Source organism: Papio anubis, chromosome 3, assembly GCF_008728515.1.
Source record: "Papio anubis isolate 15944 chromosome 3, Panubis1.0, whole genome shotgun sequence".
In the NCBI taxonomy this organism is placed as follows: Eukaryota; Metazoa; Chordata; class Mammalia; order Primates; family Cercopithecidae; genus Papio; species Papio anubis.
The window spans coordinates 49,076,709-49,103,495 of record NC_044978.1 but is presented as its reverse complement, the minus strand read 5'-3'; the positions used below and the strand labels follow the sequence as shown (position 1 = coordinate 49,103,495).

General features: G+C 41.3%; 1 protein-coding gene across 1 annotated transcript in view; it reads right to left on the bottom strand.

Moving 5' to 3' along the window:
• MAML3 (mastermind like transcriptional coactivator 3) overlaps window positions 1-26,787 on the bottom strand; it is a 436,712-nt gene that overhangs the window by 150,972 nt on the left and 258,953 nt on the right. The window contains exon 2 of the mRNA XM_009207594.3: window positions 23,559-25,160. Within this exon, the coding sequence (XP_009205858.3) occupies window positions 23,559-25,160 (1,602 nt within the window). The remainder of the gene's footprint in view (window positions 1-23,558; window positions 25,161-26,787) is intronic.

Sequence of the window (26,787 nt, the reverse complement as noted above, 5' to 3'; positions counted from 1 at the left end):
CTATTTGCGGCAGTAACCACAGACAGGTGACCCCTTTTTTTCTTTATCGATTCTTCTCTCTTCCTCACTGTCTTGTTTCACCCCTCTTTTCTAAAGTATGTTTCAGACACAGAGGGAGAGGCTGTGATGGAAGTCGGCCAAGCAAAGACGAGGGGTGGGGGAGCAGTCGGCAATTCCAGTTTGACGCTAATGATTTGTGTACAATTCAAGGTCAGAGAATGATATGTGAGGCTTGTGCGCCCACCCACACAAGCATACACAATTTAGTACTTGATTATATCAGCATATAGCGCTAATACATCTCATGCTGCCTTGTTCACTTGCCTTTCCAATTACAAAGAAACACAGAGGGCAGGGACCACATGTTAAGCTTCTTTTGTTCCCCACAGCACCCACCACCTTATTAGGCACATAATGGGCATTTGATAAATATGTTTTGTTAAAAGAGGCTTGCTTTAATGAAATAAAATGTGTTCTTGAAATGTTCTAAATAAAGTGAGTTTTTGTAAATGGAATCCGATTTTAATGATACTGGGAAAGTTGCAATGGGAATACTACAATAAATCCTTTTACAAAACCGATAACCATTCCGTCTGGATTGTATTTTTTACCCTCTTGGACCTAAACCAGAAAATCTTAACCTGGGAATCAATGAATCCCCTGCAAATGTGTCCATGTTTGCTTTGGGAATGTGTATTTTTCTGGTGATATTGCTGTAGCTTTCACTGCATTCTCAAAGGGATGTGTTACTTCAAAAAGGAAAAAAAAAAGTTAAAATCCACAGGCCTAGAGGGTGCCACAGAAATGAAGCTAAGCTTGTAGGAAAGTAATTTACCAGCTTTGTTAAGTAGAAAATGATAATCAGAGTTAACATTTGTTGAGCATCTGCTACATACCAAGCTCCTGACAGTCACCATATTTAATGTTCCCTGCGAGGTAGGCACTATCATCTCATTTGGCCAATGAAGAAACTGGAGAGATTGCCCCAGGCACATAGTTGCTAAACATCAAATGTGAGATCTGAACCAGAAGCTGTTGATTCCAAATTTGGAAGTTTCTCAATAAAATGGTTTCTGTCTCTCTGGTGCCCTACCTAAAACAATAATGATGACAATGATAATAACAATTTAACTTTGAGAATATTATTATCACTATTTCACAGATGAGAAAACTGAAGTTAAGAAATATGTATGAAATTCAAGGATAGCTGATAACGTACTGAAGACCCTGCAGCTGGTAAGTGAAGGTCCATCCCCTGGCTGAGGCCACAGCCCCACACTGTCTTCACAGCCCCTGTGGGATGGTCTGGCTGCCCCAGGACTCTTAAACAAAACTCAGTGAACTGGGTCTTTGCTTCAGCATACCATAATTATTCTTCTGGAATTGAGTTCTCTTCCTTCACATTTCTCTAGAGAGAAGTCAATCTGTCAAGCAGTTATAAGGCACTTATTTTGTACCTAGGGTTGTGTTAGGCACTGTGGGAAATGGGGAAACACATCTGTGGGTGTGAGTGTGTGTGTATGCATACATGTAAAACAGTCACACATTTTAACTAAAAACTAAATGGATATTGTTTCTGACCATCTGATTACACTTAGGAGCTATTTAGGAAAACGGTGACTGTGCAATCAACTGCAAGTTGTATAAGTAACACTCCCTGTTCAATCTGCAAGGCATACTACCTACAAATTTAGCAGGAATTTAGAGACAGTACTGTTGATATTGGATATATGTGGAAGTTTGGTCATGGGATCATTCAAGATTCATTTGACATTATGAATTCATTCCATTTAGCTACTCAGCTTGATACTATGAGAATAAATTAAAATGTGAAAGTGCTGTTAGCTCTTTGAAAGATCATAACATTAAAATTCAGGTTTAATGTGTAACCTAAAAGGCAGTTTTGCACAGAAGTTAAGCAAAGCGTGGGCCCTAAACTCAAAGGGCTCTGAGTTCAAATCTCTGTTCTGCCATTTACTAGATACATGCTATTAGAAAAAATTCACTTGATGTTTCTAGGCCGTAGTCTTCTCATATATAAATGGAGGTAATAATACCTTTATGACAAGCCTTGTGAAGATTAAATGAGGAAATGTGTGCAGAGTATGTGGAACAATGCTTGAAACATTGTCTTCACTTAAAAATTGTGGCATTTTGTCTTTATAACTTTGTGTCAAAAGAAATAGAATGTGCAAAAAAAAAAAAAAATGAACTAGTAAAATTTCTCTCTAAAAATCAAAACAGGATAAAGGAGACAAATAAATTCTCCTTCTCCACGAGTGACAACACTGGTATTGAAACACAATCCTTATAGTAAAAGCTCACAGGAAAAGAATTCTAAAATAAGTCTTTTCCTGTGCATAGGTTTATCCAAATTTCCTTTTCAATTTTATTTATTGCTGTTGACGTTTAATTGCTTAAAATAATCTTCAGGAATTCACAGAAATGGGTGGGGCACTCAAGAACTGTGCTATGGTCTTTCTGCATGTCAGCATTAGAACAAATTATTTCAATCCCATATTTGTGTGGAAAGTATGGCAAAGAGAAGATAGATTGACAAGCCTGATTGGTATGTTCCAATTCTTTTGCTTCCATAGCAATTTAGTATATGGAAGTCAAACTTCTTTAAAAATCCTACTTTTCATAAAAGAAAGGGTGAGTGCTGGCAGCAGAAGGTACACGATACTGGGGAGCTCTACTCTTTCCTCCAGTTGACAAGCAAGCGATTAGATCCATCGAGCTGTGGATCTATGTCCTCAAGGACCCAAGGAAGTCAGCTTCCAGAAGGCAATAAAATTTTTGTTTTTAATATGCAGTGTCCTTCAGTGAAAATGACAAGGAGGTTGAAGTAACTTTAGGATGCTGCAGACAAGAATTCTTTATCCAGAGATAAAGGTGAAAAGACCCAAGAAGCTGGATAAGAGCTAAATAAAAATGTCTTGCCAAAATGATACTAGAAAGTACTAATTCTCAGGCATTTGCAGAGTATTTCTCCATGATCAAAAGGCACGCAGACAAAAAATATACCAGCACCTATGTGCATGACCAACCAAATACCACCCCACCCCCGCAGCCAAACTCCAACAAAACACACATAATATTGATTAAAAAATAAATATTTATCTGAAAGATGGGATGGAGGGAAGAGTGAGGGGGAAGAGACATAGAAAGGCACTGCAATTTGTTTTACCACCTATTACCTTCTAGGAGATTAAACGTTCTGAAGCTAAGAGGCCACTGCCTTAGCAATAGTAGAAAACAAAATGAGATCAGAATATTGGCTGTGATCTTGAGATGGCTTTCTTGTGCCCATTTCATTCGGTGTCAACACGTAGGCAAAATCGCATAAGGTTTAATCGCTCAGGTTGGGATTCAAATAGGCTTTGCTTTGGTTTCTAGTTCTAGTGTTTATCGTATGACCTTGAACAGACTACCTAACTTTACATGCCTGAATTTCAAGATCGTATGAAGAATAAATGTTTCATGTCAAGGGCTTAGTACAGGTCTTGGCACATAAAGCATTCCATGAATGGTCACTATGAATATGTACCTTACTGTGGATCAGAGTTTCTCAGCTTCTGTACTATTGACACTTTTGGGCTAGATAATGCTTTGTTGTGTGGAGACTGTCCTGTACATTGAAGGATATTTAGCGCATCTCTGGTCTCTACCCACTAGGTGCCAGTAGCAGCCTCAATTCCCTGTTCCCCCAACACCATCCTACCCCGGCCCCCAAGTTGTGACAACCAAAACTATCTCCAGATGTTGCCAAATGTCCAGTTGGTGACTGGGGAACAAAACATCCGAGGTTGAGAACCACTGCTTTAGATCAATCCAAGTTCTAGCAGATGAGTATAATTCCATTCTTCTTTTGATGTATATATTAATATTTTTAAGCCTTGAAATGAAAAAAAAAATGCTTTTTAAGCATTAGAAAATGCATACTTTTCTTTTGAAAGCCTAGTAATAAATCCTATAACTATCAGGGTCTTCATTTCCTCATCTTGAGCCTTATTTCAAGGCTCCCTCTTGTTCTAAATTCTGACCTTGAAAACTCTATTCCTATCTTTTTCCTTTTTTTTTTTTTGGACAGGGTCTCACTCTGTCGCCCAGGTTGGAGTTCAGTGGCACAATCACAGCTAACTGTACCCTCGACCTCCTGGACTCAAGAGATCCTCCCACTTCAGCCTCCTAAGTAGCTGGGACCACACCTGGCTATTTTTGTATCTATATCTTTCATTTCACCAAAGATTTAAAACAATCTCTCACTATGAAGAAACTTATACAAGTAATATACATTCAACAGGAAAAGTTAGGAAATTCACATAAGCAAAAAAAGAAAGGAAAAGAAGTATCAATTGTGTTTCCATTAGTTAGAACTACCTAGGGCTAACATGATGATGAGTGGGTTTTCAGATGTTTTTGGAATGCATGTTTGTGTGTACATACACAAATATACATGCACTCACACAATACACACATTTTATTTCTTATGTGCTTATCATTTTTTCATGGTCTATCATTTTTTCATGGTCATTAGTTCTAGCTATCTCCAGACTTGATGCTAGACTATACATTTTTTCTCATGTACGACATTTCTCAAGAAGTAGTTCAACTCATATGTCTTTACCTACCACCTAGATAAGCCCCAAATCCACACTGTTACTCCTTTATTTCTCCACAGAAAGATAACTTTCATTAAATGTACAAATGACAATTAAGCCAACTAGAGTAAACAACTTTTGGCCAATTCAGCTCTCACTTTGCCAGGAACCAATGGCCATCCTCAGTTTTTTTTAAGATGGAGGTTTGGAAGTCAACGTTGATGCCTCTCTTCCTTTCCTGTCCCCACCCCTGCCCACGGTCACTTCCACAATCTCTTGCATTTTCTTTGGACCTATTTCCAGGGTCACATGCAGTCAGGTCCTAATTGTTTTGTTCCAGGTATGCTGTTTCCTAGCATCTCTCTTGCCAATCACTTTGATCGAGATAGTACTCTCCTCTTTTCAGAAACCTACAATGACTACTCACTGCTTCTTGTATTACAAGCTGGATCTCTCTAATGAGCTTTGAGGGGCTTCCACACTCCCCTGGGTCCTCCTCCTTGAGCTGTGTCTTCCTCAGGTTGCACTTTTTGTTCCTTATTAACCCTTCGCAACCCAGTTTCCCTACTCCCCTTTCTGATCAACAGTCCATTAAAAAGAAGGTAAAACAATGCACAGTGCCGATGTCTTTTTAAAAAGAAGAAAACCCTAGGATACTAATACAATTATCCTTCTGCTTATGGTTCAGTTATCGGTTGTAACTACTCGTTACATTAATTGGATGTATCTTTGTTACAGAGGATTAATAAATGCTTTATTTATTTATTTTAGTTTCAAAAACATGCCTTGAAATTTCACCAGATTGGGTGAAACATGTTTACAATACTAGGAAGTCAACATTAGGTGCTAATTTTTTTGTAGCAGTATTTCTCATCAAGGCACATGCATTTACCTAATCCAAAAGACAGCCAGCTTTCTCAATTAAAAGGAATACAAAGAAATAACCCTTGCATTTGATCATTGTAACTTGGACAACTTGTCACTCTATTGAATATAAACGGGAATCTGTATGCTGTTTTTATTTAAAAAAAATTTTTTTAATCCAGCTTTTAGGAGAGGATAAACTTCTTAATGGCAAGGACCATGGCTTTTACTTCCTTTGTGAGGCTCACAGTAATGGAAACACAGCTTCATGTGCAATTGGTCTTCGATAAATGTTGCTAGGTGATTCATATTTGAAGGGGAAATGGAAAGAAAAGCCTGAAGGACTTAAAGGATTTGCGTGCATGCATCTTGCTGTGAATAATACAAATGTGGAGAGAGATGACTAAGTGGACAGCATAGGGCACAGAGAGCTTTGGCCCCTGAAATATGCAGTAACAGGAAGTTACAGTGTGACTAACCGTAACCAGGTTGTGAAATGGAAAGCAGAGGAACTGGAGGATGTACTGGAAGAACTCGGGGATGCACACAGAAGTGAACTGCAGCATCAAAGATGTAATGCCTTTCCAAGGGTGAGAACTTCAGAAGGAAGGACAGCACAGGGAACAAAGGAAGAGATAGTGCCTTGAAATGAAAAGGTGATGGAAAGAATTCTTAAAGCAGAAATAAAAATCCTATCAGTAACAAGGTTGGGTTTAGAGTTAAAAAAATAATCATGCAGCCGGGCACGGTGACTCATGCCTGTAATCCCAGTACTTTGGGAGGTTGAGGTGGGTGGATCACCTAAGGTCAGGAGTTTGAGACCAGTCTGGCCAACATGGAAACACCCCGTCTCTACTAAAAATACAAAAAAAAATTAGCCAGGCATGGTGGTGGGCACCTGTAATCCCAGCTACTCAGGAGGCTGAGGCAGGGAGAATTGCTTGAACCCAGAAGGCAGACGTTGCAGTGAGCTGAGATTGTGCCACTGCACTCCAGCCTGGGAGACAGAGCAAGACTCCATCTCAAAAATAAGCAAATAAATAAATTAAATAAATAAATAATAATAAAATAATCACGCAGATATTTTGTTTCCTACTTTAAATAAAAGCAAGACTTCACATTTGACCACAGAATGTTATATTGCTTCTCTGTTATGTGGCATAGCTTTGATATCAGGTCCAGGACTGCTAAGTGAAAGAAAAGAAATTTCTGGTATGTTTGGAGCCTATGATTTCATCCCTCCTCTCACTCCAGCACAACATCTGATCTACGTATCCTCACAAATGGAGCTAGCTGCTCACCTTTGCCAGCTCAGTTCTTCCCATCCTAAGCTTCCCTGAGCCAGTATCACTTAAGCATGTTATAAAATGTCAGCCACTCATGGTCATTATGGTGTCCACAAATATGTTCACAAATTCTTGACGCTCCCTTCAGAAGGGAGAACCTAATCCCCCTCTCCTGGTGTGTGGCTGGACTTAAATTATTTTGCTTCTAATGAATGAAACAATGAAGAAATGAAGGTATGTGACTTCAATAGTATGTCATGAAATGAACTGTGGCTTCCTCCTTGGTCTCTCTTGAAGCTGACTTAGGGGAAGGCAGCTGCCATGTCATGAGAACACTTAAGCAGCACTGAGGGGAAGTCCATGTGGTAAGGAACTGAGGCCTCCAGTCAGCAGCCATGGGAGGAAGCCACCTAGGAAGGAGAGTCTCCAGCCCCAGTCAAGCCTTCAGATGACTGCAGCCCACTTGGCATTATGGGAGAACCACCCAGCTAAGCTGCTCCTGCATTCCCTCGAAAACCATGTGAGATAATAAATGTTTGTTGTTTGAAGTGCTTATGTTTTGAGTATAAGTGGTTACACAGAAATAGATAACTAATACGGTAATTTTTCCAATAGAGCTTTTCTTTATTTTGGATTAGGTTTTTAAAGTTTTATTAAAAGGTCTTTTCATTATTTTGGAATATGTGTTTACCTGCGTTTAATATGTAAATGAATTAGATGTCATAAAATGTTCAGGCCAATTAAATCCCACCTTCTTTTTTAGCTTCTGATTTTAACAAAGAGAAATGATTTTTCTCATCTACTGAGGTACCAGAAACAATGAGGGCACTGTAAGGCCTCAAAGAGTCTAACAGGCCTCTAGGGTTAGGGGTGGGGAGTGGTTAGATTATGTCTTGAGATGTTTTCCTCATTTAAAGTCATTTAACATAAACAAAAAAGATGGCATTTTAATATTGTAGTTTAAAATATGACAAATAAGTGGTTTTTATTTTAAATAGAGGTAAATGCAGGAGGAACAATCTTGTCGGAGCCAAGATGGGTTTTTTAAAAATCACTAGTGAAACTTGCTAACAGTTGGCTTTTAAAAGAGAACAGTAATACACTTTTACCATTTTGTTTACAGTCCTTGTCTATAAAGTTTTCACATATATATGATAATATGTTTCTTCCAAATCTTTCTATCTTTGTATGCTCAATGCCTAGACACCACAGGCACATAAAATATGTTGAATGAATGAATGAATGAAACTGGCTTAAAGGAAAACTGAAGAAACTTACACTCTCCTAGAGGATTAAAAAAGTACAAATCACATGATATGATTAATGTTTTTAATTTACAAAACACATACAGTACATCCTATGGGTCTGATACTATTTTAAATGCTTAACATAAATTAATACACAGAATCATCCTAATAACTCTATTGATTATCATCCCCTATCTTTCTTTCCTTTTTTTTTTTTTTTTTTTTGCGCTGTCACCCAAGCTGGAGTGCAGTGGCGCGATCTTAGCTCATTGCAAGCTCTGCCTCCTGGGTTCACGCCATTCTCCTGCCTCAGCCTCCCGAGTAGCTGGGATTACAGGCGCCTGCCACCACGCCTGGCTAATTTTTTGTATTTCTAGTAGAGACAGGGTTTCACCATGTTAGCCAGGATGGTCTCGATCTCCTGACCTCATGATCTGCCTGCCTTGGCCACTCAAAGTGCTGGGATTACAGGCATGAGCCATCATGCCCAGCTGATCATCCCCATCTTCTAGATGAAAACCTAAAGTACAAAGAGGTTATATAACCCACCCAGGGTCCTGCAAGTACTGAAGTGGTAAAATCAGGATTTGCCAAGATCTGTTCTGGTCTCAGAGCTGACTCCTGACCTCTACACTTTGCCACCTCCCTACCAAGGCAGCTCCTTAAATGATCCTACCTAATGTCATACCTAGGCAGTTCTCAAGTCAGGAGAAGGTGGAAGTGGTGGCAGCCCTGCAAAAACGGAGAGAACTGTGACTGCTTAGCAGTGTTTTGGGGAATCGTGTTTATTCACCAGTTTCTCTCACTAGACCGCCAATTTAACACTCTGCCAACTGTCCAATTATTCATGTTCATGTGGAGCTAAGTGGGTTCTTCTCCAGCTGCACACCTTTCTTTCTCAACATAATTAATGAGGCTCATGAAAACCCTAGAAAACAAGCCCAGCGCACCAGCCACTCTCATTGACATGTTAATAGGGGGTCAGGTGCTCCTGACCTCACCACAGGATGTTTATATGGCCCCAGGGCTGCTCACAAATGTTACATGTTGACTATAGGGTGTCATGAATAAGGGCATTCCTTTCCCAATAAGCAGCTGCACTACACACAAATGGCCATGGAAATCTCTGAAGGCGGTGAGCCACACAGATCAGGTGAATTCTAACAGCATGGGCACAAAGCTGGCTGGGTTGGCTTATCCAGAGCAGAGGGCTCCCTGGCCAGGTGGAGGGCACTGGGAAGCACTCACTCATTCCATCCAGTGTAGGATTACATAGTTTTTAAAAGGCAATGTAAAGAGTAAGAGGCTCACAAACAGAAAAAAAAAAAAAATCACCTCTGGTCTTGCTTATTACTTTTCTGATCACAGAGCTGATTTTTGTTATTCTAACTTGCGTTGTTCAACACAGTAGCCACTAGCCACATGTGGCTGTTGAGCACTTGAAATGTGGCTGGTCCAAATTGGGCTGTGCTGTAAGCATAACAGGCACATCAGATTTCAAACACTTGGTATGAAAAAGAAAATGTATGTAAAATATACCATTAGTAATCTTCATATTGATTACATGTTAACATAATCATATTTTAAATACATTGGGTTAAATAAAAATATATTAAGATGAATGTCACCAGCTGCTTTTTACCTTTTGTAACATGGCCAACAGAAATTTAAAAATCACATGGTTTGCACTGGTGGCTTGCATTCTATTTTGATTGGACAGTGCTGCTCTAGAGTTTGGAACTTTTAAACCTGTCACTGCTTTGAGACAGAGGCAAGGGGCAAGTGTGTTTCCAAGTCTTGTCTCTGGGCTTTTTCTGCCACACTAATGAAACTCTTACTAATGGGTGATACTGAAACTAGCACTATCTACCACGAAGGCTGCAACACACTCAGATGTGAATTGCCTCATGTTCCACGGCCTTCAATCACCCTTCTACTTGCAGGCTTTGCAGTACAGGCTCTGACTGGCCCCAGCAAGAGCACACTTTGGCACTCTGTGGCACATGTAACTCATTCTTATTGCACTGATCTAAAAGCTAGCTCTCACGCATAGTGGCTTTTAGGGAATGATCAAGTGGACCCAGGCTGCCACCGATGGCTGTGCGGTTGTGCCTGGCACAACAGTGTCCAGCAGAGGGTACACAAGGGGTTGCTGTCACACTAGGGGTGCCTGCGGGCTAGGGCTGCAGTTCATCGGCTCAGAGGCATTGCCTGAAGTGGACCGCACTCTACATCCGAGGCAATCTTTTACTTGCACCCCTAACATCCACATGGCACTGAAAGTGCTCCTGGCCTAGCAAGTCCATTAAAACATCCTGTGTATGAATTGGCCAGAGCCCAGTGCAGAAAAGCAGGCCAAATAAATTCCCAAACATCTCAGATCTAAGAAGAGCAATTAGAGAATGCAGATATGTTTATAAAACCTCCTCTAGGAAATCATATTAATAAATGGGAGTTATTAGTTTGGATACAATTTGGGGTCACTATTCACTACTTGCTAAATAAAATGTGTAGGTAAATTGCATAATCTCATGTGTCATATTAACTAATCATGACAATGTACTGGAAATCTAACCAACATGAAAGATATTTTGATTCTCTATGTACTAGATCCACTGCAAACCATTTGTTGTCATAAAGAGGATGAATTCTAGAGAATCTTGCCCAGGAACCAAAATATAATAGAATATCTTTGTATAGGAAAGCAGCATTTTTGTTTTTGTTTTTTTCCCCAAAGAGTATTATAACCTCTAGAAGAGCCCAGAGTTGTATGAATAGTTAATGAACGATGACATAATATACTTTAAAGCTTGGAACTCTTTAAAGCATGCTCCATAAGACTATCTTTAGAAAGGGCTCTCTTCAAATAATTGCTAAGATATGACGATGTAAATCTTTATAATAAAAATATTAAGCAAAAGGAACACATGATAGTCTGTTATTACTCTAATAAAAACAACCACTTTCATAGTGATATGAATTTACTAAAAAATAAACACCTGTAAAAACAAAAAGCCCAACTATAAAACACAGAGAAGCTATTTGTGGCTCAATGTTGCACAAATTTTTTAAAAAATAGCCATGAGCTTTGGGAGGCCGAGGTGGGCAGATCATAAGGTCAGGAGATTGAGACCATCCTGGCTAACTCGGTGAAACCCTGTCTCTACTAAAAATACAAAAAATTAGCTGGGCGTGGTGGCGGGCACCTGTAGTCCCAGCTGCTCAGGAGGCTGAGGCAGGAGAATGGCGTGAACCCAGGAGGCAAAGCTTGCAGTGAGCCGAGATCGTGCCACTCCACTCCAGCCTGGGCAACAGAGTGAGACTTTGTCTCAAAAAGAAAAAAAATAGCCATGAGCTTGCTTCACACCTTTTGCAGAGTGTGGGACAAGTAGTATTTCAGAAAACTGGAAATATAAAACAGAAGTGTAAGGTAAATAATAGCAAAATAAGGCCGGGCACGGTGGCTCACGCCTGTAATCCCAGCACTTTGGGAGGCCAAGGCGGGCGGATCACGAGGTCAGGAGATCGAGACCATCCTGGCTAACACGGTGAAACCCTGTCTCTACTAAAAATACCAAAAATTAGCCAGGTGTGGTGGTGGGCGCCTGTAGTCCCAGCTACTCAGGAGGCTGAGGCAGGAGAACGGTGTGAACCTGGGAGGTGGAGCTTGCAGTGAGCCGAGATCGCACCACTGCACTCAGGTGAGCGAGACTCCGTCTCAAAAAAAAAATAATAATAATAGCAAAGTAAATTACAGGTGTTTAAATTGCTTTTAAATATACTGTAAATGAGATTTGATTATTTACACATATATATGTGATCATCATCTTTCAGGAACTATTATACCATCCCAATATTTTAACCTTATGATCATAAATATTTGATTCATTTCCCTTTTATCTTGCCATTTATTCAAGCACCAAGTTCTGTTACTTCTTCCCTCTAAATGCCACTGTGGCCATTGTTCCTTAAATTTTAACTGCTGTGTCCAGATAGACATTCTTACTGTCTCACACTTGAAATAGTAGAAAGTCCTCTAAGTCTTCTCCCATTCAAATTTCACCTTGCTATTCCCCACCCGAACGCTTCCCTCCAGCCTGGCTATAATCCAAGTTGGCCAAGGAAGGAATAACGCTTTGCCACTAGCAGAATGCCTGTCTACTCACCCTCCACCCCTCCAACTCCTACTCATTCTTGGTCTATCTCGAAGCTCAGTTGCCCTTTGGAGGCTGCTCTTGTCTTCTCCAGGCTGCACTGACCCTTGCTGTTCTCCCTGCCCCGAATCCTGAATGTAGAATTTAGTAAGATAGCACTGACTACTTGCTCCCTTGTATCACCCTTATCTCCCTGACCAGACTGCACATTACTGGACAGTCTAGATTATGCTGTTTTGGTATCTTGCTTTGGTCCATAATATCATGACTTTTAGGAGTGAATATACACAGGGAGGATATGATTGGCCATTTTACAATTTTCTACACCTGTGTTGAACCCTTACCCTAGCAGGATCCTGTCGGGAAAAAATAAAGCCGGGCCTACTCTCTTACCTGTGAGTGCACTGGGCAAGGGCCTAGGGTGTAGCAGAATGCACTTTTAAAGGAAGGGAATCTAGGAGTCTGGAAATGGAATGAAGTTGGGCATCTGGCTGAGGAAATGCCTCCCCGAAGCTCAGGAGCACCTGGGAAAGTTGCCTGTCTGCCATCCTTGATGCAACCGAGCATCAGAACACGGAACACAGGGTTGTGGCCAACCCATGTGCCTGAGAGCAGTCTTGCTCCGAGGAGAACAGCTCAAAAGAGGCCCTACATAAGCCTTGTGTTGCCTTTAATTGTGTAGTATCCATTCCTTTGCAGTCTGTCTTTCTATAGATCTTAAGGAAAGCAGCCTGGCACTATAAGACTGTGCCCTTAAATCCTGAGACAGAAAAATGAATAACAAACCCTCTCTTGGAGAGATGAAGAAAAATCCCACTCTTCACCACATTGGCAGTGGGGAGGAGGGAGCGCTGGAAGATGGACCACTTTGTCCTATTAAGAGAATCAACAGGACTATAACTGCCATATTTAATCATATACAAATATTTAGCAATGAAATAAACACAGGCTGCTTGAACTGCGGTGTTACTTTTTTTTTTTGAGACGTATTCTCACTCTGTCGCCAGGCTGGAATGCAGTGGTGCGACTTCGGCTCACCGCAACCTCCACCTCCTGGGTTCAAGCGATTCTCCTGCTTCAGCCTCCCGAGTAGTTGGGACTACAGGCATGTGCCACCATGCCCAGCTAATTTTTTGTATTTTTAATAGAGATGGGGTTTCACCATGTTACCCAGGATGGTCTTGATCTCCTGACCTGGTAATCCGCCTGCCTCAGCCTCCCAAAGTGCTGGGATTACAGGCGTGAGCCACTGTGCGCAGCCCTCAGTGTTATCTTATGTACTATTTCTCCATTAGAAAATGGTAGTGGTGGCCAGGTGCAGTGGCTCACGCCTGTAATCCCAGCACTCTGGGAGGCTGAGGCAGGTGGGTCACTTGAGGTCAGAAGTTCGAGACCAGCCTGGCCAACATGGTGAAACCCCTTGTCTACTAAAAATACAAAAATTAGTTGGGCATGATGGTGTATGTCTTTAATCTCAGCTACTCAGGAGGATGAGGCTCAAGAATCGCTTGAGCCCAGGAGGCAGAGGTTGCAGTGAGCCAAGATTTTGCCACTGTATGCCAGCCTGGGTGACAAAGTAAGGCTCTGATTTTAAAAAAAAGTAAAAAAGAGAAAGAAAATGGTTGTGTTGGTGATGGTGGTTGGGAGAAAATAGTCGTGGTGGTTATAGTGGTTGGGAGAAAATGGTCGTGGTGGTGATAGTGGTTGGGAGATGTGGGCGGGGGAGATGTTCATTAAAATGCACATCCCCAGGCCTCATCCCAGATGTACAGATTCTGGGCCTTTGGCAGTGGAATCTGATTACCTGCATCTTGAATGCTTTCCTCAGGAGATTCTTAGGCCCATAAATGTTTCAGAACCACTGTTTGATGGGTTATCAACTCTCTCAGTAAACAAGAATATTCTCGTTCCCTAAAACCTTTAAGGAATATTTTCATAGGAGTGCAATTAAAACCTCTTTCGGGCTAGGTGCAGTGGCTCACGCCTATAAGCCCAGTACTTTGGGAGGCCGAGGCAGGCGGATTGCCTGAGCTAAGGAGTTCGCGACCAGCCTGGGCAACACAGTGAAACCCCATCTCTACTAAAATACGAAAAATTGGCTGGGCGTGGCGGCGTGTGCCTGTAGTCCCAGATTCTCAGGAGGCTGAGGCAGGAAAATTGCTTGAACCCAGAAGGCGGAGGTTGCAGTGAGCCCAGATCGTGCCACTGCACTCCAGCCTGGGCAACAGAGTGAGACTCCATCTCAAAATTAAAACAAAAACAAAAACAAAAACAAAGAAAAAACCTCTTTCTTCCAGAAAGCCCATTCCTTTCCTAAAATGTTTCCTTTTCTGCTGCTTTCTCTTAGTCTCACATTTCTAAAACTCTGACAGAATATCAATTTTCAAAATAAGACAGGATGTACATGGAAATGAGGTATTTTACCCATAAGCACTGCAGGGGCACTGCATTTAAGATCCGGATTTGGGGGCCCTTCTGCTTGCTGGTTTCCCCTCAGCTGGGAAGGCCTGGATTCAGTCAGTGAGGAGTGTTCTGTCCATATTCCACCTTGCACCTGAGTGGCTAGGTACTACTGTCTCAGTCAGACTCATGAACCTGAACTGTTTTTATAGTCCTTGAAGTAAGTCGGAATTTCAAGATTCTGAAAACTACTCAATAGTTATAATCACAAAATCTTCTTCCAAAATAGCATGATGGTCATGTTGACATTGTTGTCTTTTTCAATACGTGTATTTATATATGTACATTTTGTGTTAAGAGAGCATTTTTGGTTTTTTGAAACCCACTCCATTGAAGCCAAAAGTGTTAGAAATAATAATGTGAATTCTGCTGTAAAATTATAAATTTCAATATTGGACAACATTTGATATTCAACAGAAAGGTGTTGAAAGTCACTGAAGGAGCCTCTGGTAGAATGAACACCCACATTAATCTTGGCTTCCTCCGATGCTCCAGTACAATCACAATACAGGAATAAAAATGACATAAACATTTAAGAACAAAGAAGATGGGAGATGGCAATAGGAATTGAGGGGTGTCAACAAAATTTTGGAAGATGAAAATCAGCTGGCTGAGTGGTAAACGACTTAGCAGCTCAGAGAAAGCTGAATCTAATCCTGCAGTAGAAGAAGCCAAAAATCAAGCAAGATGATTCAAGCTAAACAACGCTGTGAAGACTTAGGAATCAGAGGCACCTCTGAACGCCAGGGTAAATGGGAATGCAAAAAGGAAAACTGGCTGCAATCCTGTATAATTAAGAAGTGGACCAGATACCCTCCCCCAGCCAAGAAGAAGGAGGGTGGATTACTCTGCAGAGATGAAACCACGGGACTCTGGAATCCTGGACCCCAGGCCTACCCACAGCAGGTTGAGGAGCCATATGAAAACAGGGAGATAAAGTGAAAGTCTACATAGAAGTTAGTAGGACACCCCTCAACATCACCATCACTTCTTACCTCCCTACTCTTATTCAGCTCCAGAAAGCCAGCATCCAAGTTTACAACCCTCAGCCACGAGATGGAAGTCTTTTCTGTCTAGCTTAAGGGAAAACAATCTACAAACATTGACTGACCCAGTGAAATGGGCAGGTTCTAGGCGAGTCACCCTGTAACAAAGCACGGCATTTGACAAGCCCCATCTAAGCACACAGAGCAACTAACTAGCTTTATTGTGCCTTAGTCTTAAACAGATATTTGAGAAAAGCTTCTTTTATGAAAGAAAGAAAAACAAGCGTATGAAAAAATATGCTTAGGAGAAACAGAGACAAAGCAGGAAGCACAGGAAAGCTTAATTTTATTTATTTATTTGTTTGTTTTTTTATTTATTGAAACCAGTGCAGTGGTGCGATCTTGGCTCACTGCAGCCTCTAACTCCTGGGTTCAAGCGATTCTCCTGCCTCAGCCTCCCGAGTAGCTACTGCCTGTGGACTACAGGCCTGGATCACCACGCTCGGCTAATTTTTGTATTTTTAGTAGAGACGGGGTTTCACCATGTTGGCCAGGATGGTCTCAACTCAAGTGATCAGCCCGCCTCAGTCTCCCAAAGTGCTGGGATTACAGGTATGAGCCACTGCTCCTGGCCTGGAAAGCTTCATTTAAAAATGATAATTAACAGCCTTGGATTGAAAAGGATAAATTAGAGAAAAGAAAGAGCCTATGGAAATTAAAAATGTGATAAACAAAATGAAATATTTAATAATTGGGTTGGAAGATGAACTTAAGGAAATGTCAGAGCATAGAGCAAAAGGACAAAGACATGAAAAATAGGAAAGACATGAAAATCAGAGAACAATCCAGAAGGTTTAATACATAACAACCAGAACTTCCAGAAAGTTAAAAAAGGAGAAAAAAGAGAGAAATTACCAAAGAAATAAACTAAGATATATCCAAGATCTTAAGGACACACAATTCCAGATTTAAAAAAACACGCATAGTACTAGATACAGTGAATGAAAAAGAGCTACACTAAGGTGTGTCGTCATGAAATTTCAGGGTAAAGAATATTAGAAAAGTTATCAGAGTGAAAAAACAGGTTACACACATAGGGTGGGGAATCCAAATGGCCCTGGACTTAATAGTAGGAAAGTCAGAGGACCACGAAGAAATGCCTTTAAAATTCTAGTTAAATGTGTTTTCTAAACTATAACTCTATAGGCTGGGCACAGTGGCTCACGCCTGTAATCCCAGCACTTTGGGAGGCCGAGGCGGGTGGATCACCTGAGGTCAGGAGTTTGAGACCATCCTGGCCAATATGGTGAAACGCTGTCTCTACTAAAAATACAAAAATTAGCTGGCTGTGATGGCACGCGCCTGTAATCCCAGCTACTCAGGAACTTGAGGCAGGAGAATCGCTTGGACCTGGGAGGCAGAGGTGGTAGTGAGCCAAGATCGAACCACTGCACTCCAGCCTGGGCAATGGAGTGAGACTCCATCTTAAAAACACAAACAAACAAACAAACAAACACCCTATAATTCTACATCAGGTGAACTCAATCAAATGTAAGGATACAGACAGTCTCAAAAATCGCTTCCATAGAAACAATCTCCCATTTAGCCTTTTGTAAGAAACTATGAGGACTTCCACCAATTTGAGGGAATAATTTAAGAAAGAGGTGGGATCAAGAAAACAGATGACGCAACACAGAATGGTGGTGAAACGTTCCAACAATGATGGTGAAGGGTGACTGCAAGACTTCCGTTAAGCAGCAGACCAAGAAAACTGCAGGACAGAAGTGGACAGAACCAAGAGGGCAGAGAACTTCAGGAGAGAAGGAAAGATGGAGGGAGGAAGAGAGGGAAAAGAAAAGAAAATATAAGAAAAACTACATTATCTGATGTGCTTGATCATATTGAATCTTTTACAGGGTCAGAAAAGTTTAAGGATGGATCAAAAGTAGGTACAGAGACAATACATGCCCCCCACCCTGCCCAAAAGGGCAATCATAAATTCCAAGGAAAACAAAAAGTTATACAAGTAAGGAAACAAAATCATAGCATACTACATGGCTAAACTGTCAGGCACTATGCAAAAATGAGTCATGTAAACATGGACTACTTTTTAAAATCATGTTTTGTAATATAGCTAGTTACACTGAGAGGACGGGGAAGAGGAAAAGAGCAACTGTGTGTGTGGGGGGGGTTGTGTGTGTTTGTGAGGAGGTAGTGTAAGTAGCTGAACCCCCCATCTTCTGTAGAATTGAGTAATTGAAAACTTGAGAAATGCAATTTATGGAGATAAATGAGAAGACAACTTACTGCATGGAAGTGGCTGTCTTTGGCAAGCAGAAATTAAGAATGGTGTGGGTGAAACAGGGGACTACTGTTTCTCATCAAAAGCCCCCTAGCAGTATTTGACTTTCTGAACTATGCATGTGTATTACTTGGATAAGGTAAACTATATATATATAAAGGAAACTGAACAAAGGGGTTCCAGGTTCTTTAAGGAAAATGTATCTTCCAAGAGATTTCCATGATAGCTGTGAATATTGCAGCTCTGTTCTTTCTCTGGAGATTTTTTTTTTTTTTTTTGGAGTCGCGCTGGGTCGCCCCTGTTTGCCCCCGGTGGGGGTGCCGTGGCCGGCTCCAAGCTCACTGCAAGCTCCGCCTCCCGGGTTTACGCCATTCTCCTGCCTCAGCCTCCCGAGTAGCTGGGACTACAGGCTCCCGCCACCTCGCCCGGCTAGTTGTTTTTTTTGTATTTTTTAGTAGAGACGGGGTTTCACCGTGTTAGCCAGGATGGTCTCGATCTCCTGACCTCGTAATCTGCCCGTCTCGGCCTCCCAAAGTGCTGGGATTACAGGCTTGAGCCACCGCGCCCGGCCTCTCTGGAGATTTTATGACAAAAAAGCTTATAATAATATACCACACAGGGCACTCCACAAATTCTGGGAAAATAAAATTGAAAGGGAAAAACATTCTGTAAAATATGAGCATGTGTACCCATTATGATGCACACAGCCACATGTAGAAGACACACGTGTAAAGAATAAAGTAGCAGAGTTACCTATGATGTATCTACTCCTAAGACTGCAAGTATGAAAAATGAACATCACATTTTGGACATGATTCCCTTTCTGCTCTTCCCCACAGGAATTGTTCTTGGGCTCTGGGCTGGCCTGTGAGCGTCCTTGACCAGCAAGTGGTCTCTGCTTTTGGTTTACTTCTTTCATAGTTGCTCCATTGTTTTTTGTTTGTCAGACACAGGGATTGTGGTTGCCTTCCCAGCAATCTCACTGTTGTTCTGCTGGTTCAAGATAATCACCTCCTATCAAAGGATTCTTTCTAGACTTGCCTTTTCAGCTCTTCTATTTGATCTCAAAAGCAGCTCTGCGTTATGTGAGCTAATGCTTTCTCCTTTGGAGCTGATAATCAACTGTAATCATATTTTTGACCCAAACTTTGATAATCACCATCAAATGATTTATTGAACATCCTTATGTTTAAGACACAGTGCTAGGCACTATGCAAAAATCAGCTAAAGTGTGTGTGTAAGAGAGGAGAGAGAGAGATCCTGGCCCTTGAGAAATAACAGAATTAGGAAGGAAAAAAACCAGATGTGACCAAAGTTAAGTTCTACTTCATAACAAAAACACATATTTTAAAAATTGGAGAACATGTAGTGTATATTTCAAATAGCTAGAAGTGAGAACTTGAAATGTTCCCATCACATAGAAATAATAAATCCTCAGGCCGGGCACGGTGGCTCACACCTGTAATCCCAGTACTATGGGAAGCCAAGGCAGGAAGATCACTTCAGTTCAGGGGTGGGACACTAGACTGGGCAACATAGTGAGACCTTGTCTCTACTGAAAACTAAAAAAAAAAAAAAAAAAATCAGCCAGTTAGGGTGGCCACCGCCTCTGGTCCCAGCTGCTTGGGGTATGAGGTGGGAGGATGGCTTGAACCCAGGAATTCAAAGCTGCAGTGAGCTATGACAGTGCCACTACACTCCAGTCTGGGCAACAAAGTGAGACCCTGTCTCAAAAAAAGAAAAAAAGAAAGAAAGAATAAATACAGTGATAGATGCCCTAAATACCCTGACTTGATCATTACATATTCTATGCCTGTAACAAAATATCACATGTACCCCATAAATATGTATAAATATTATGTATTAATTTTTAAAAAGTGAAGCTGGTAAGAAGAAAATTAGAGCCAATCTGGGAGTTTAGTCCATGATGAATAGAAGTTCCAGAACGTTTAAAAAAAAAAAAAAAGTAGGCTGGGCACAGTGGCTCACGCCTGTAATCCCAGCACTTTGGGAGGCTGAGGCGGGTGGATCACAAGGTCAGGAGATCGAGATCATCCAGGCTAACACGGTGAAACCCCGTCTCTACTAAAAATACAAAAAAAAAAAAAAAAAAGCCGGGCGTGATGGCGGGTTCCTGTAGTCCCAGCTACTTGGGAGGCTGAAGCAGGATAATGGCGTGAACCTGGGAGGCGGAGCTTGTAGTGAGCTGAGATGTACCACTGCACTCCAGCCTGGGTGACAGAGCGAGACTCTGTCTCAAAAAAAAAGAAAAAAAAAGTAAAAAAAAAGTAAAGGGAATACAGAAATAATATAAGAACATATCTCTGAGAAGATTCAAAAACTTTTAATGGTAAATATGTTATTGCTACTTTCACTGTCACTAATTTAGCTAAAATTTTCTAGGAATGAGAACATGGTAAAGGGATGAGGAGACAGAATGGAAAAGAGACTGAGTGTGGGAGGCAGGTTTTAGGACTACTCACTAAAGCAGGGATTCACAACTAATATATATCAATGAATAGCAAATAATGATATTGCCTCAATCCAACTGGCAAATCAATTCAACTAAGAATAAAAAAAAAAGAATTAACGAAGGGTAAACTCTTTTAAACAGGGAGTTTCCCTTCCTTATAAAAGTATTTTCGCAGAGGGTAGAATTAACATACATGTACGATAGAAAGTTTACAAAATTCAGTTAAATATAAAGAGGAAAACAATAATCACTCATAATTTTTCCAGCCAGAAATAAATATCATTCCTAACATTTTAGGAATTCAGTATTTAGAATTCCTAAAATAACATTTCAGTTATTCAGTATTTTTCTACACATACTAAAAGTCACAATTTGGATTGTAACATATAAATTGTTTTACGGTCTATTTTATTCATATTATAAGGCATTTCCATATGATTAGTCATTTATTTATATCATGAATGTCATGTACATATTCATTTTTCCAAAATACTTATTTTTAGATCAAGTTTTTCACTATCATAAATAACACCATGAGCATAAACTTTCTTCAACCATCTGACCAAGAAGAATAACACGTAAATTCTGAGAAATGGAATTACTAGATAAAACACATTCAAAATTTTGAAATATCTTTTGTTTCTATTTTTGTTTCCCTCTTTTTTGAAATATACAGGAAGTAAGCACATTTCTATTCATTTCTGAGAGAGATGGAATTTTATACAAATGTTCCAAATAAGTAAACATCTGTAGAAGACAATTTTCTTGAAATAAATGTGCCTAAAAGGCTTTGCTGCTCAAGTCATTCATTAAAACGAAATGTTGATCATGGTCATTGTGATCAACAAAGAATAAAGTGAGTTTTCACTAGCAACAGCAGAAAACGAAACTGAACTAAACCTATGTATAATTATATTTTATATCGCACCTGCAATTCGTGCTCATATTTGTGGAATGTACCCGCATATAATGTAATGAACTATTCTGAGAACTATGTAAATACTGCTTCACAATCAGATAAAAACATGAAATAAATGATATGTTTGCAGAAAGATATTCACATGTTTATACATGTATTTTGAAGCTTGTTTCAAACAGTGGTGAGTTAATATTTCATTAAAAAGCACGCTTTTACCTGATGAGTTTTTATGAGGTTAAGAAGTGATTATTCTAATGAGGACTCACAAAGGAATATTCTGTCCACACTGAAAATACTTCGAGAGACGAGAGAAGAGAGGAGGAGCACACAGATTTAATCCAGAAAAACATCACTTTGCTTCTTCAGCTGACTGAGCTCTTTCAAAACATGACCTCTGCAGCTACCAGCTTCAGTGACTCACAGCTCGTCAGGCATAAGGACCTGAAAGAAGTACCCTTAAAATCCATGTTCCCACAAAGACAGGAACTTTGTCCCAAGTTGGCACATTTCGAAAGACATTTAGTGGGGGTGAGGGTGGGTGCATCACTGCACTCACATGTCTGCAGAGCCTGTGAACTGGGATTAATTATTCATCTTTGGTCTGGCTTGAAGGAAATACTCTACTGTAGCTAGTGTAAAAACAGCAAATGTAGAAGCACAATTTGTATTAACAACAGACCGACCATTCTGACAGCTTGTGATCTCATAAACCTTCTGACACACCTGGGCTACCACAAACATCCATGTATACTGCCTGTATTTCTGCCTACTTCAGAACTTAATCTGGAAGTGTATAAAATGCTGTATTTCCCCAATGGTATATATTCTTAATGAAACTAAGATAATACATATAAGCTCACATTTCAATGATATTTTTCTACCAGCTACTGATTGCAGTCAAAGTAAACCAAGTTATACTTTTATTTTTCCAGACGGAATCTTTAGAGCTGGCTGGCATGTGCAGACAACAAGCCACTGTGAGGTTTGGGGGTTGTAAGGCTGAGGACAAGAATGAAGCCACAGAGCTCAGGCCTGTCTCTGCAGGCCAGCACCACCTCCAGCCCTGCAGCTCCATCAAGCTTGGAGTTTCAGGGGTGGGGTGGGGCACTCCAGGAGCTACAAGATGCAAATAACCAAGTGAGGCAAGATCTGCCTGCGTTATTTCCCACTGCTTCTAAAGTACTCAATTGTGGACACCTATCCAAGCACTAGTTAGAACCCGTTTAGACATGAGGGCCTCTAAAGCAAAGACTTTTCTGCAAATTCTCCAAGTAAAATGACTGTGTCTGCATCCTGGAAGAATTGAGGCACAGCACAGCAACTGGCAGTAAGATGATCTCTCTTGAATTCATCCATGTGGGGCAGGGGGAGTCGCTCTAATGGGCATTTCCCCACTCTCTCCTTCAGGGTAGAAAAAATGTTATACTAAAGGAGCTGTGGCTGTTTGCCACTGGTCAGGATGAAGAGAGTGAAATGCTTGTCAGTGACTATTCACTTCCCCACTGGTTGCTGCTCATTTTTTACCATGCACACGGAGAGCCCAACCTCCCATGAAGAAGGACAGTGAGAAAGTGGAGACTTTATTTTAACACAGCACTAAGATATATTCACCATCACATTTTCCGGAAATAGAGCTGAATGAATCAGAGAGGTTTCATTGCACTCCCAAGTAAGAAGATCAAACCAGCTTCCAACTGTTGCTAGTCTAGCAGCAAGTGTTTAAACATTATGAGGTCCTACAAAAATCTACTCTCCACTTCACTTTGAAAATCCAGAAAGCTCTCCTATATTTGAACATCAACAAGCCAAATTTCCCATTATTCATAATTCAGTAAGACAGCTGAAGGCTGCTCAGGGCCTTATAAAACGGTTGTAGATAGCCCTGAATGTCCCCCGCTTCCCACCACCCAGAGCCTAGGATCATGCGAGCTGGGAGAGAAGCTACAGAGGTAGTGCCATGTTTGGTGGAGTGACCTCTGCAGCCTCCCTCCCTCAGAGTGAGAATTTTATGTAATTCTTATCTGCAGTTGGGAATAAAAGAAGTTTGATTCCTAGACATTGAAATATAAGAAAGTTTATCGTGCCACCCTTTTCCATCTCTTAGGAGAAATTGAAAAAGAACCCTCCAAAACTGGCCACTATCTGAGGATGTATAGAGAGGCTTTCTGCAGGCAATTAGACCCAACTACAGTGGAAGCTCGTAGAGCATCACACATTAACAGTCTGAAATGCACCACTCGAAGTGTCTCACTTTTACACTTACCTGACCATGGGATGGAAGTGCAGCATAAGCCATGGGCTGATTCATCACTCCTTTCTGCTTCATGAGAAGCATGCGTTTCTGGTCTTCGCTCAGGTGTGCCCTGGGGGCCTGGAGCTGTGGAGGTGGTGGCTGCTGCTGCTGCTGCTGCTGCTGCTGCTGTTGCTGTTGCTGCTGCTGTTGCTGTTGCTGGATGTATGGCATCAAGGGGTTTTTGTTGGGGTTGGCCATTGGTGGTGTCATCCTCTGACTCAGGTCTGCATTGAAATGGGTCAGGGGTTTAGTGTTGCCATAAGTAAGAATATTGTGCTGTTTGCTTAAGGAGTTTGTACCCAAGTTATTTGGCTGCTGATTGATCATATTCATGTGATTCTGAGGGAGGTAGTTATTCATTGTTGTCTTCTGCAGGTTGTTTGCCATTGGAGGCACTATAGGGTTTTGGTTGTTAAAGGCTTGGGGGTACATCATTGGGCTATTTGGTTTTTCTGCAGTAAAGGCTGCTCCATATGGACTAGAGGGAGGTCCTAAGGGAGACCAATTTGAAGTCTGATTTGAGTGTTGCTGCTGCTGCTGCTGCTGTTGCTGCTGCTGCTGCTGCTGCTGTTGCTGCTGTTGCTGCTTCTGTTGCATGAGTTTGGCCCTTTGTTGCTGCTGTGCAGCCATCTGTTTGAGCTGTTCTGCTGGAGACATGTCAGAGCTGGGCACAGCCACAGGCCCTGATGCTGAACCGGCCACTGTCACTGCTGCTGGATTCAGGAGATAACCATTTCCAGGCCGAGGTGGAGCTTGGCCTGGAGTGTGGGCTTGGTTTGGAGTTTGAGGGGACTGGACAGCACAGTTTGCTGGTGAGCTTGCAGGGTTTGGAGCTGCAGGAGTGCTGGCAACAGAAGGTAAACTAGTGGCCGTGGAGACAGTAGAAAAGGGAGGACCAGAAGAAGAAGGCCTCGCCTGGGGAGATCCCATGGTGACATGTGCGAAGGGAGAGTGAGAGGGGTCGCTCTTCACGCTCGCACTCTCCTGGGAGAGAGGGGTCTCAGTTGCTGGCTGCGAGAATTCTGGCTCCTTCTTCTCTTCAAAATCTTCGTTGAACAGGTCCTGTATGTCATCCTCAGGAACCGTGTTGGCTAATTCATCTATTAATTCTTGCCACTCCTGATCATTCAGATTAATGTCTGAGAACAGCTTGTTCTGATTTGAAAGAGATGTTTCTGATGTGTCTATGCAAGTAGGGTCATCGAGAGGTTCTTGTTTGAGGTCTTTGCTCTGCAAGATGGTGAAGCTATCCTCCAGGTCACTGCAACCGTTGACAGGAAGTTTAATCTCAGGGAGCCTACCATTCTTACTTAGATCTTCTAGAAGCCCAGGAGTGTGAGTTCCACTGTTCTGCAAGGGCAAAGAAGGCTTCAGGTCAAGTTGGTGAAGAGGAGAAGCTGAAGGCAGTGGCATGTTACTGGGCAAATTGTTGATGGCTTCCATCCCCGCAGAAATGTCCTTTCGAATTCGTTTGCTAGTTGGAGAAAAATTGCCATCACAAGCACCATTCTGCTGGTCTCCATTAAGTGGTGATCGAGCTCCTTCCAACTTCCTTTTCACAGTCTCTTGTAGCTGGAAAAGAAACAGGAAAGAGGATGACTAAAAGTCATATTTTACTCTTTAAGGATTGTGATGTGCATTGCTATGAACTAACTTTTAAGTGGTTTACGACACAAAGGAAATAAGTCATACTTATAATTTCAAAATCAGGCAACACTGCAATTCAAATTGTATGGGAAAAGGTTTTATCTAAAAGCAGAGCTCACAGGGCTAAGAGATAGAAAACAAACAAAAGATTGAAGGGTGGGAAACAAAAGAAGAGAGATAGTTAATAAGGGCAATACTCCTCTCAGCAAGGAAGAACAATCTGTTATTATTTTCTTTCCTTTTTTGTTTTTGAGACGGAGTCTTGCTGTGTTGCCCAGGCTGGAGTGCAGAGGTGCTATCTTGGTTCACTGAGACCTTCACCTCCCAGGTTCAAATGATTCTCTTGCCTCAGCCTCCACAGTAGCTAGGATTACAGGCACAGGCCACCATGCCTGGCTAATTTTTGTATTTTTGGTAGAGATGGGGTTTCACCCTGTTGGCCAGGCTGGTCTGGTACTCCTGGCCTCAAGTGATCAGCCTGCCTCAGCCTTCCTAAGTGCTGGGATTACAGGTGTGAGCCACCATGAATGCTAGACATGAGACTTGGACCAAAATGTAACATACTTGAAAAATACGTTAATACCTATCCTAAATTCTTGCCACAACTTAAATGAAAACATCAAGGAATTAAATCAACATTTTAAAAAATGCTAAAATAAAAACTCCTAAGAATATGGAATTTAACACATGTACTAAATAGCATAGAATTGAAAATTAATGTTTAATGCAATCCCAAACTTCCTTTAAGTTCTTATGTGACCTCACCTTTCAACACCTTTTGATACAGTGGCTCACTCTTTTCTAAAAGCATGTTTCCATCGATTTCCACAACATCATACTCTTCTCAATTTCCTCCTTTCTCCACCAGCTCTTTCTCAATCTCTTATGTAGTCTTTCTTTCTCCTAAAGGATGGGATTCTTCAGTGTTTTGTCTTAAGCTTTCTTTCTCCTGCTGCTCACTCTGCGTTCTTGCTTAGACAACTTCATCGATTACAACAGCTTCAAATATCTTCTCTAGGCTGACAGCCCCGAAAAATGCTTATCTTCCCAGGCTCACATAGCTGGACTGGGTACATTGTTTTGGGGTCGTCAGCCTAGAGAAGACAGCTGAAGCAGGCTCACTGGATTTAGTGCTCAGCTCCGCTAAATCCAATGTTCTCCTACTGGATATTTCATGGACATCTAAAACTCAACAGGTCTCAACACTGAGCTTATTATCCTTTGTTACCCAAACAAGATCCTCATCAGTGTTCCCTATCTCAGTATCTATCCATTTATCCAAGTCAGACACTTAAGCATTTTTCTTGAAACCTCCCACATCAACAATCACCAAGTCCTATGGATTCCACCTCCAAAATATAACTCTAATGTGCCCCCTCATCTCCTTCCTCCGTTACTGTTACTATCCTTGGCCAGGATACCATTATCTCTTACTAGATTGTTGCCGCCATCTTCTAACTGGTCTTTTATGCTTTGCCTCCATTCATTTGCTCTTTTGTCTATTTTTTTTACTGTTTTGTGTTCCCTTAATCTACTCCTTATAATGCCACAT